The sequence below is a fragment of the Megalobrama amblycephala genome, linkage group LG2 (assembly GCF_018812025.1).
Source record: "Megalobrama amblycephala isolate DHTTF-2021 linkage group LG2, ASM1881202v1, whole genome shotgun sequence".
Classification (NCBI taxonomy): domain Eukaryota; kingdom Metazoa; phylum Chordata; class Actinopteri; order Cypriniformes; family Xenocyprididae; genus Megalobrama; species Megalobrama amblycephala.
The window spans coordinates 24,007,235-24,019,583 of record NC_063045.1 but is presented as its reverse complement, the minus strand read 5'-3'; the positions used below and the strand labels follow the sequence as shown (position 1 = coordinate 24,019,583).

The following is a 12,349-nucleotide window of genomic DNA, read 5'->3' as shown; positions in this document are numbered from 1 at the left end:
TAAAAAGTCACAATTACTTATAAAAAGTAACAATTACCTTTATATATATATTACAATATGACTTTTGTTCTCTCAATTGTGAGTTTCATTTTACCTTTTATATATATATATATATATATATATATAAAAGGTAAAATGAAACTCACAATTGAGAGAACAAAAGTCATATTGATAAAAAGTCACAATTACTTATAAAAAGTAACAATTACCTTATATATATATATATATATATATATATATATATATATATATATATATATATATATATATATATATATATATATATATATATATTTTTTTTTTTTTTTGCTCAGAATTGCGAGTATATATCTTACAATTCAGAACTTTTTTTCAAAATCGTGCACTTTTATATCACATTTTAAACTTTATAACTCAGAATTCCAAAATCAGATCTCACTATTCTGAGGAAAAAAGTCAGAATTGTGAGTTATAAACTCGGAATTGAGAGGGAAAATAGCAGAATTGCGAGTTTTATTGTCTGAATTTCGATACATAAACACAATTTTGGGAAAAACATTTTTAAGATTCATATAAATGCATGTTCTTTTTTTAGTTTGCTTACATTTCTTTATAATGTGTTCAAATATGTACTAAAAAACTATTAATATGAAGATGATATTATAGCTGTTTTAACATCTGGCAGAAGCTACAGCACAGGCAGCCATTACTGCATGTTTAAAGGATGGAGCAACAGCAGCATTTAGCAGGATAATCCTTGGTGTAAACTCTGTGTTCAGTTCCATATACAAAATAAATGTAGGTTTTTTCATTCCAGGTGTAATGCACTCTTGTGATAGGAATTAGCTCAATGGTCTGCCTCTGGAAAACAAACACACACACACACACACACACACACACAAAAAAAAAACACACGGTTAGAGCTTATGTCTCTGACTTTCTACATAAAATGTTTTTTAATGTCCAGAGAAGAGACAGGTATGGTTTTCTCAACATTCATATTTAGTTTGTTTGAATATATGGGAATATTTAGACTGCTTGACAGAATGACAAACAACTTGTTATTAACCACAAGCTCTAATCTGCTTTCTTTACTCATTCCATGGGAGTGAGCCAACAGGAAGACATCATTAATTCCCAGAAGAGTGGAGGCTGAGAGCTGGCCTTAAAGAGACAGGCGTATTTTGGTGTTTCATCAGAAGCAATGATTTGTTTTATCAGATGAATTATACTCAACCTGTTGCAGAATACGACAAGTGGTGGAGAACTGAGCCTGGTGTTCCCTCACTGCGCTTTCAGACGCTACATTCACAGAGCTGTCCGGGAACCCGACCACTGGATAAACCTGCAGCAATGAGTCCAAACTTTAGTGTCAAAGCCAAACAAGGACAAACCCTAAATGTTTGAAGAACCCTAAATGTTTTAAAGGGGTCAAATCATTATTTTATATTACATTGTTTCCATTATATTCCATTTTATCTGCACATATGGAAGAACATAGACAGGGTGAGACACCCCCCCCCCATGCTTGGTCTACCATGCCGAATAGGTTAACACTAGTGGCCTATGACCATGTCAGCCTGGTCTAACATGCCGAATGTCTTAGTTCTAGTTGCCTGACTATGTATGCCTAGGCTACCATGCCGAATGGCTTAGCTCTATAAACACGCAATATGTGTTCTCATTAACACAAGATATACAGTACTTTGCAAAAGTCTTAGGCCACCACCAGCAATGGTTTAATGACCACCCATATTTATTTTTTGGTCTTTATTACGATACAAACAGAAAATACAGGAATTATGTAAACAAAATGTAACAAAGAAAAAAAGAAAAATCAAAACAAAATGGCTTCTTTAAGCAAAAATCAATATTTAGTGTGACCTCCTGGACTTCTTCTCATCATTTTTTGTTAGTTTTCTTGGCCCTCCAGTCCTTTTCCATGCCATTTAGGTTTAAGAGAGCCAGATTCCTGCTATTGCTCAAGTGTAAAGTGAGGTCACTAAATAATTGCCATTTTCAGTTTTTTAATACTACATACAAATTTCCTGTATTTTCTGGTCATATTCTAATAAAGAGACTGAGAAATTATCATATATGGTCATTATTGCTAAAACAACATCTTATGGTGGCCTAAGACTTTTGCACAGTACTGTACGTTGCAAACTGATAGCGATAAGAAACCCAGCAACCACCTGAGCAAGTATCATAATTAAATAATTTGATGTATCATTGACATAATCCTTTACTCTTATTGATAGGGAAAAAGCCATTGAGACGATTAAGACAGTACTGCGCTCTGATGCTGTGTTCAACTGAAATCAGCAAAACATTGCCCTTGAAAATAAATGAATTCATCATTAGAGTTATGAAACTAAACATGTTAACATTGTTGAAAGCGTGAATGCTTATACGGGTTATATGCCAGCGGCCAAATGACACTTCCATGTCAACAATCAACCAGAGCTATTGAAATTTAATATTTACAAGTAATTTAGTCTACAACACCCCATAATTCGCACCTTCAAAATTAGCCTACTATTGCCTTATTGGTATACAGCCTTATTGTTTGGTTATTCTATAGCCCTTCATCAAACTTCTCAACACACAGCCCACCTCAGAATATTTTGATTCAATGCACAAATCATTAAAAAAAAAAAAAAAAGATTAATGATTTCCTAAATTCTGTTTGGGTGGGCTCAGCCCACCCCTGCCCATGCCTAGATCCGGCCCTGCTACCAAATGAGTTAAGGACCATCAGCCTGTGCCATCTAGAGTTTCATGCCAGAACTAGGTCTTTTAGTTTTTAGTTTTTATTTATGTCCAGTTAATAATTTTAATGCCTCAAACTTTAAACAATTTTTGTTTAATTTAAGTTTTTCAACTAATATTTATATTTAATTTAATTTCAGCTTTATTTCAATTAACAGATTTTTTTTTAATATAGTTTACACAGCAGGCAATGTTTCTGAACACCTAACAGACATCATAAGGGTGTAAATGTTGACAGTGTACTCATGGTTGTGACATCACAAAGCGCAAATTTGTTTCAATAAATATTAATTATTAAATATTTCAATATTAGTTTCAACAAATTTTTTGAATTGGGGAGGGTGTTTTTGAGTTTTGGAATTGCAATATGTTTTCATACTTCTCAAATAACTTAAAATTCAGAAAACCCCTTGAAGTAACAAAGACATCGTGAGCACCATGATGTTTCCTTGCTCACCATTGGAGCCATATCAGTTAGAAGTTTCTCTCCAGTAATTTGTTCGAGAAGTTCAACAGGGAATCCCGAACGCTTGTCAATCACAGCCACATGAACGTTGTTCTTCCTGAAAAGATAAACGTGTGGAGAAAAAAGCATGAATAAGAAAGTACATTCGCTTGTTTGCACTGATTAGTGGTATTAATTGCATGTCTTCTCACCATGTAATTTTAAGTTTGATGAAGCAGAGGAGCTTTCCTTGCCCTTTGCATGTTGTGCAGGTAACTGAACCAACTCCTCCACAGGAATGACATCTGGAATACAGATCATTTAATCAGTGGTTATTCCACACTATACTTATAAAAGACTACTTCCACTTCGAAATACGAAAGAACGTTAGTTAAGCGAGATGCAGAATTACAGAAAAACAAAACAAAACGAACAAAAAAGAAGCAAAGGCGAAATTTCTAAAATAAAATAAATCAAATGGAATAAATAAAATATTAATTAAATTAAATAAATCAAGCTGTACAGTGTTTTCTCTATTTAAAAACCAGAGAGTTCACTCCATACCTAATCATGCCAGAGCCCTGACACATCGTACAGCGTTGCCGTTGACTGGTTTGAGTCCAACCCATGCCATTACACGGTCCACATCGAGTCTGTAATAATAGAAATATTATAATGAAATAATGGATAGAACATTCCCTACAAAATATTAAAAACGACACGTGATCGTCATACTTACCCTGCCTGAATTTACGCATCTTCTGCATGCAGATCTTCCAAGATTCAGACATGAATGACAACCCTGAATTTTAAATTTAACAACAAAAATGAATCACGATGAATTATTCATTTAATGTGATGAATGGAAGACTGAAAAAGTGTTACTTTGACAGTAGACGTGTGAGGAACTCGGACGGCTTTCTCGCAGTCTTTAAAGAGGGAAGGGACGGGCACAGGTATACTCCATGGACCGGGGGCCGCTCCAAATCCATCCACCACCTGACCTGATAAATGAAATGACACTGAATGATATACTTCACGTGAAATCTAAGAACGAACTGGTGTGACGTCATTTTGAACAAAATCAGGCCAAAACAAAGTTAGTTTGGACCTCATTTCTAGAATTCAAAACAGCTTGCTAAACTTTCCGGAAAAGTTCGCTCTGGCTGATAAACATTTTCAAACTACCACTGGTTGGTGGTTATGATGTAATAGGTAGGTGTGGCTCTGAGGATCCGCCTTCTTTGACATGAAAATCTTCACTGGTTCATTTCTTCTGTTCAGTCTGTTGAGGTCGGACATGAACACACTGTAGCTGCTTTATAGTAGAAACTGAAGTTGTAATTCTTATTGAAAGAGACACTGACATTAACTGTTTTTTCATGTTTAATACTGTAAAGCTGCTGCTTTAAAGCAATCTATTGTATAAAGTGCTATATAAATAAATGTGACATGACTTGAAAGGAGTACCGAATTGGTACAAACCATAGACTGTAAAAAAAGATGCATGGATGCCACACCTTCACTCTATTCCAGAAGGCTTGTTAAAATAAGGTATATACAACTACTATCCACATTATCATATCTCGAAAAAAGTCTGTTGGTGCCTCTGTGACAACTTCACTCAGAGAAGCTGTCAGTCACAGTTGTCAATCATGACATCACACCCCCTTTTTTAGTACCAAATAGCTAACTAAAACCAAACTTTTTTAAAAAATGAACACTTGATCTTACATCAACGTGATAAAATTTGCCTAAAATGACAGAAACAATCTTTGGAACAAATTTATTTGAAGTGTAATGGATTTTTTAGTTTGGCTCGCATCCCATTTTTCTTTTACATGAAGAGGGCAGGGTTTATGACCTATACTGTATCCAGCCACCGAGGGGCGATCTAAATCCTTTGGCTTCACTTTTCAGGATGTGTGCGGCACACCCGGTACAAACATATCCACATTGCTATGATCAGATGCTTTCTGAACTGTTTCTTAACAGATGCTTCTCACTGCTGTCATTTTTGTTGTGTTTATGTTGTTATTGAGAGAAAAATGCGCAGCACAAATTTACATATTCATCTAAATGTCGCTCTCAGCAGTGTATGCGACATCGGGCTGTTTGCTAACCGTATGTCACTGTTCTTCTTTTTACCTCTAAGCAAAGAACGAAAAAAAACGTTACCGTGAGTATATAGGGACCTTTAATCACACATTTTTTGTGAACCTAACATTAAAATCTGTAACATATTTTTTATTATTTAATACATATTTTCACATTGAATCTCCAAATTAATGTAAAAACAACATAAAGATGGTATATTTTAAAATTTACTAAGTACTATGAATGAAGGCCAGCATCAATTTTAAGGGAACAAAATAAGTTAGTATAGCCATTCAACTTCACAGTATAATTGAAAGACATTATTTTTTAACATTTAATAGTCTTAAAAAATATTATAATAGCTTTTAATTTAAGTGAACTTAAAACAATCTTCACATAAAACATTGTAATAAATGTCATATTCAGCTATGCCTTTAATATATTGTGTTGTGGTGTATATATAGTCATGTTTCTGACTCTGTCAGTATCAGCTCTCTCAGTTTGAATGAGAGCTGTCAGTTCATTTTATTTTGCACAATACTTTTCAAAATAAGTAAGAAAATTACTATTTAAAACATTCGGTATCAATATTTCTATGTTAGAGTCGATCCTCTGACAACATCAGTATAGAAAGTATGGTCACTTATTTTCACACTTGTTTTCATTGAGACAAGCAAGTCACTGACAGTGTATGTATGTGTGTATATATATATATATATATATATATATATATATATATATATATATATATATATACACACATGTAGTTGTGATTGAAAATGTGACTCTACTCACCATTGTATGGTTCACTGTCCCACTCTGTTGTTCTAGATTCTGTAAAAGTCTCCAATCGGTACTATAAAACAAACAGACATTCAGCATGTGTGAGCATGACACCATATATAGTTTGATGTGATGCATCTGAATGTTTGTTGACGCTGACCCGATATGTGTTGAGGGACTGCAGGTCTGTGAACACCATCTCTTTGGCTGGTTTAGAGCTGTAACAGCATTTGCTGGTGACATATTTCGTGAAGGCCTCCTGTGCAAGTTCTTCACTGATCGCAGGAATGCTGAGGACATGACATGTGTCAAGAGTGCAATTTAAAAACCCATACCCCATACATCAGAGGTCTCCAAACTCGGTCCTGGAGGGTCGTTGTCCTGCAAAGTTTAGCTCCAACCCCAATTAAACACACCTGAACCAGCTAATCAAGGTCTCACTAGGCATACAAGAAACTTTAAAGTAGGTGTGTTGGAGCTGGTTGGAGCTAAACTCTGCAGGACAGCGGCCCTCCAGGACTGAGTTTGGAGACCTCTGCCATACACCAAGCAGACACATTTTCAAAATATTGATTATGGTCTTATGAATGAAAGAATGAATGAATGAATGAATCGATACAGAGATATATAGTTGGTTACCCACATTCTCCAAAACATATTCTTTTGTGTTCAACAGAACAAATAAACTCATACAGGTTTTACAACTTGAGGTTGAGTAAATGATGACAGAATTTTCATTTTTGGGTGAACTATCCCTTTATACGAAGCCTGGTACATGACATGCAGGAAAAAATCGTAAACTCATTCTCTATGAAGGATGTCTATTAAGTAAACCTATTGAATTAAAGGTGCCGTAGAACGTCTTTTTAAAAGATGTAATATAAGTCTAAGGTGTCCCCTGAATGTGTCTGTGAAGTTTCAGCTCAAAATACCCCATAGATTTTTTTTATTAATTTTTTTAACTGCCTATTTTGGGGCATCATTACATATGCGCCAATTCAGGCTGCGGCCCCTTTAAATTCTCGTGCTCCCCGCCCCGGAACTCGCGCTTGCCTTTAACAGCATAAACAAAGTTCACACAGCTAATATAACCCTCAAAATGGATCTTTACAAAGTGTTCATCATGCAACATGTCTAACCGCGTAAGTATGGTATTTATTTGGATGTTTACATTTGATTCTGAATGAGTTTGATAGTGCTCTGTGGCTAACGGCTAATGCTACACTGTTGGAGAGATTTATAAAGAATGAAGTTGTGTTTATGAATTATACAGACTGCAAGTGTTTAAAAATGAAAATAACGACAGTCTTGTCTCCGTGAATACAGTAAGAAACGATGGTAACTTTAACCACATTTAACAGTACATTAGCAACATGCTAACGAAACATTTAGAAAGACAATTTACAAATATCACTAAAAATAGCATGTTATCATGGATCATGTCAGTTATTATCACTCCATCTGGCATTTTTCGCTATTGTTCTTGCTTGCCTACCTAGTCTGATGATTCAGCTGTGCACAGATCCAGACGTTAATACTGGCTTGTCTAATGCTTGAACATGAGCTGGCATATGCAAATATTGGGGGCGTACATATTAATGATCCCGACTGTTACGTAACAGTCGGTGTTATGTTGAGATTCGCCTGTTCTTCGGAGGTCTTTTAAACAAATGAGATTTATATAAGAAGGAGGAAACAATGGTGTTTGAGACTCACTGTATGTCATTTCCATGTACTGAACTCTTGTTATTTAACTATGCCAAGATAAATTCAATTTTTAATTCTAGGGCACCTTTAATATAATGTTAAATAAATTAAATAATTATGCCTATATAGCTGCTGTGAGCGAGCAGGTAAGTGAAATGTGGAGTGCACTGAGTGCACAGTGGCACAGATGCATAAGCTTCTTCACTTCTCTTTTTCACAGACCGCTGGAAAGTTTGTAGTTTGGTCAAATATGGCAATAGCAAAGAAAGTAAAGGAGACGAGGAGCATATTAGTAACGTTAACAGGAACGCAAACGTAAAGAGAGAGAGCTTATACTGTTATGTGATTTATGTATAAACAAGTGGTTCCCTACATTATTACAGGAAGGCAGTACAGTAATCACATGATGTTTGCAAGAGGTTTTCTGTGCGCAAACATCCAAAGCGCACCCAGATAGCTGCCTCTCAAACAGTGCACGAATAGCATCATTAGCCAACTATGGTCGTAAGTCCCATTGAACTCTATTGGTAACGACGAAACTTGCGACCATAGTTCGCTTTGGGAAACACACCCCAGGCCAGTATCCTTGTGAAACATAGTCGGTTAAGTGAACGTAAACAGTTGAGAAAGAAACAGCAAAAGACAAAAAGAAACTCACTGCTCTTCACTGTTTGAGCCCTGCTGGAGCAGCTCTAAATATTCACTGTGCTTATAAATCAAAGATAAACTATGATAGAGCAATAATATGAACAGTGAAAGTAACAGTAGCTCATATAATACATTTTAACATGCATAATTAGGCATTAAAATAACTGAAGGAAATATCCATTTGCTAAGCCAACTAATTTGATTCATATTCTTTTGGTTTTTCTGCCCAATATTGCCTGTGTTTGGATTACTCTCTTGCCTTGCCTTCTTGTTACTGTTTGCTGGTGTTTGACCAACAGCCTGTACAACTATGCTCTTATTAATAAAGCCTGCACGTGGATCTCCAACTCCGTTGTCCCGTCCCATCTGTTACAAAAATACAGTTATCGGTACTAGGTATCTGCAAGTACTAAAAATAAAATTATCGGACTAGTTCTGGAAAAAAAGTGGTAGCGCTAGTGTGCACAATACAATAATTAGTTCCCTCGATTTACTAAAACATGCACAATTTACTAATTTGTTCCATCATTTTATGTGAATTGTGTGCACAATATAATAGTTTGTGTTCTCGATTTACTAAATCATGTGCATGATATAATAATTAGTTCCCTCAATTTACTAAATTGTGCGCACAATTTACTAATACGTTCCCTCGTTTTAAGTAAATCGTGTGCACATTATAATAAATCATTCCCTGATTTACTAAATCATTTGGACAATGTAATAATTTGTTCCCCTGTTTTACTAAATCGTGTGCACAATATAATAATTCATTCCCTCGGTTTACAAAATCGTACGTGCGGCATAATAATTTGTTCCCTAGTTTTACTAAATTGTGGTTAAGTTTTAGTAAATTAAAAATGAGGGAACAAATTATTATATTGTGCACACAATTTACTGTTTTCTTTTTTCCCTGCATGTCATGTGCGGTGCTCGGTACCAAATAAATTATAAAGAACTTAAACTTATTTTCATTAACTAGCTGCCAAGTTAACATTTCTCATTTTCATTTAGTTTAAGTACTAAAATAAATAAAACTAAATAAACTAAATTTAAAACTTAGTATATAATTAAAATAAATAAATAGGCCAATGACAAAAAACACACAACCATATTAATACACCTTTAACTAAAATTAATATTTTTTATTTATTAATGCATTCATTAAATTTGCAATAATAATTAATCACTTTATCCTTTATCCTTACATTTAGTTGTATTCATTTGTACACTTATGTTTTGTCTGTGTGTGTGTGTGTGTGTGTGTGTGTGTGTGTGTGCGTGTGTGTACGTTTGTGTGTGTGTTTATTTCCTATTCCAATATGATCATTAGAGGGGATGTTTAGTTTGGCTGATTGATCATTAAATGTCTTGCTGACTCAAGTTTCTTCTTTCTTTTACCTGGTTATGCAGCATTCAGATATGTTGCACTACTTAATTTTAAGTCTATATTACAGAATACATGACCAAACTTGGGTCTAGTGTTCTAACAATGACAAAGGAACTAGGTGGAGTTAAATAAATCGAGAATTGCCACATTCATAAATTCACACCATGACAAGAAAACAAGTCAAGCAAGGCAGGAAAAATCCCCAACATGACCAAATACAAGAGACAACACTAAACTCCTACTTAGCATAAAAACTGTAATTGCAGAGTGATGTGCATTCAAATTATTCTTAATGAAACAAGACAGACACATTGGGCAATATTTCTTTCAATTTTCCACTTACTGAAGCATTTTAAGCCCTAATGCACCAATATAGAGAGTGAATAATGTGCTCTACATTTATAAATGATGCTCATTCAACTGTGTTTTGAAAATTCAAGTGATATCATGAATCATTTTATTGTGTAAGTGCTGGAGCTCTTACTCAAAGCGTCTCTCTGGAGCACTGGATGGGGCTTGTGGCTGCACCGATCCAAAATCTGACGGTGGAATAACTGTGGATGTAATAACAAATCCACTGTCATGTTCATGACCAACATTTTGCTCTCTGTTTCAAATAAAGCTACTGAAATTATTCTCACCATTAGGTCCCAAACTTTCATATCCAGGAACAACAGGCATCAAATCTGCAGGAGGAGCCGTCGCCCCATCATTTGCCACTGTGTTTGGATCTGTTTAATGTACATCACAAATTTATTTCACCATACAGTCTTTTTAAACTTGCTTTAAAGCTGTTATCCGTGCTATGAGGACACAGAAGAAGGGTAAACAGGAAACATGCTTCTGCAATGTTATGCTGAATGAAGCTTTTGTTGAAGTGAAAATGGGGTGAACTATTTTTAAAAGATTTTTAAAAGATTTCAGTTTAAATATTATGTAACGTGGTTATGTGGGTTACACTTTATTTTAGTTGTCCTTGATAAGAGTGTAATTAGGCTACATTTAAGTAGCCTTCTCAGTAAAATTAACTAGCCTACTACTTACTAGGCCTATATAGGGTTAGGGTTAGGATTAAAGTTTGCTTTAAGGTTAGTTGCATGTAATTATGCATAAATTAACGTGTATCAAGGACATGACAAAGTGTTACCTAAATGTGTTACTTGTAGACTAGTATAAAGCTGCGGTTGTTTAGGGATATTTGAGTACATCTTCAGGAAATATTTTTTGATTACCTGCATAAGATCCGGCAGGACATGATGGGCCAGTGTGGACTTCATCCTGGTCACTGTTATAAAACCAAAACAATATGATTTTATTAGCCTACTACCACATCGCTACCCAAAATACAGGTCGACACCACAGCCTATATGTCATTGGAAATAAATAAATAAAGAAAGAAATAAAGAAAGAAATAAATAAACAAAGAAAGAAAGAAAGAAAGAAAGAAAGAAAGAAAGAAAGAAAGAAAGAAAGAACACGTAAATGCCTCATTGCCTTTACAAAGCGACCGGAGCCTTAGTTCGTCATAAATTTTAATAGCCATTTCCGAGATTCAGAGATAACACTTTTACACGCTGTTGCGTTATGGTAATTAAATGCATATACCTGACAATTTCTCTGTTAAACAGCATTTATGATTTCTTAACGGGATTCCCTTCATAATTTCGTTAAATTTGTCGAACATACCTCAGCAGATGCGTACTGTCCATCCTTTCGCGCGAGTGGTTAACTTTCGGTTTGTGAGAAGCGAGAGTTAAGGAAGAAAGAGGGGAGTAACAGTGTAACCTGAGATCCTTTTCAAGTTGAAAATTCCAGAGGACATCTCTTACATGGCAAACATCGATGTTAAACTCCCTAAACTAGGCCTATATTACTTTGTAAAGAATATTTGTTTATTTATTATTTGTTTATTAAGCTTTATAGCGTCAATAATTGAACGTCGACAACAGATAGTAGCCTAAACAGTGCTGGCAGATGTTTTGCGTATACCAGCATGTATTACAGATATCTTCAGCGGTTAGCCTATTTGAATGAGGATGTCTCCCTATAGAAAATATAACATAAGTATCATTCAGGTTCAGCATTATTTTTATGACAGCACAGCGCTAATTTTCTGTAGAGAACAAACCATTTCAACAACAAATATTAATTTTAATTAGGCTTCTATTGGGCCTATATTTACTTAAACTTACTATTTTTAGTCACAAATGTAATCAATTGGTGAGCTACTAAGCAATGTAACATTAAATGTATGTAGAACTTGTAATTTTCTGAAAGGGACTTGTAACACATGGCCGCTGGACCACCTGCAGATGGTTATTGTTAGTTATCGTCCTTGATATGAACAGCTCTTTACAGTTTATAGCATACATGCCAACGATGCAATGGGTTCAACTCAAATGTTCATTTGAACTGCCCACATATTATAGGTTATCAGGTTTCTTCATAGGTTTCATAGGTTTGTTTGACCTGAGGCACTGCGCAGGCTGATCGGTGTATGACCTCAAAGTACCGCAAGAGCGATTCGC

The 12,349-nt window shown here is 35.0% G+C and overlaps 1 protein-coding gene across 2 annotated transcripts; it reads right to left on the bottom strand.

Annotated features, from left to right (window-relative positions):
* Positions 1-475: 475 nt before the first annotated feature.
* ssuh2.2 (ssu-2 homolog, tandem duplicate 2) lies at positions 476-11,661 on the bottom strand. 2 transcript variants are annotated; one of them, XM_048167312.1, is made up of 13 exons: positions 11,508-11,661; positions 11,054-11,106; positions 10,463-10,552; positions 10,306-10,375; positions 6,237-6,366; positions 6,089-6,149; positions 4,082-4,200; positions 3,936-3,998; positions 3,761-3,849; positions 3,409-3,501; positions 3,209-3,314; positions 1,217-1,324; positions 476-840 (listed from the first exon to the last, which is right to left on the bottom strand). In XM_048167312.1, exons 1-13 carry the CDS (start codon positions 11,528-11,530, stop codon positions 697-699), a joined length of 1,149 nt encoding a protein of 382 aa, XP_048023269.1. In that variant the 5' UTR covers positions 11,531-11,661; the 3' UTR covers positions 476-696. The 2 variants fall into 2 exon arrangements, with proteins under 2 accessions (XP_048023269.1, XP_048023263.1); XM_048167306.1 differs by lacking the exon at positions 11,508-11,661 and adding an exon at positions 11,427-11,467.
* Between the last annotated feature and the right edge of the window lie 688 nt (positions 11,662-12,349).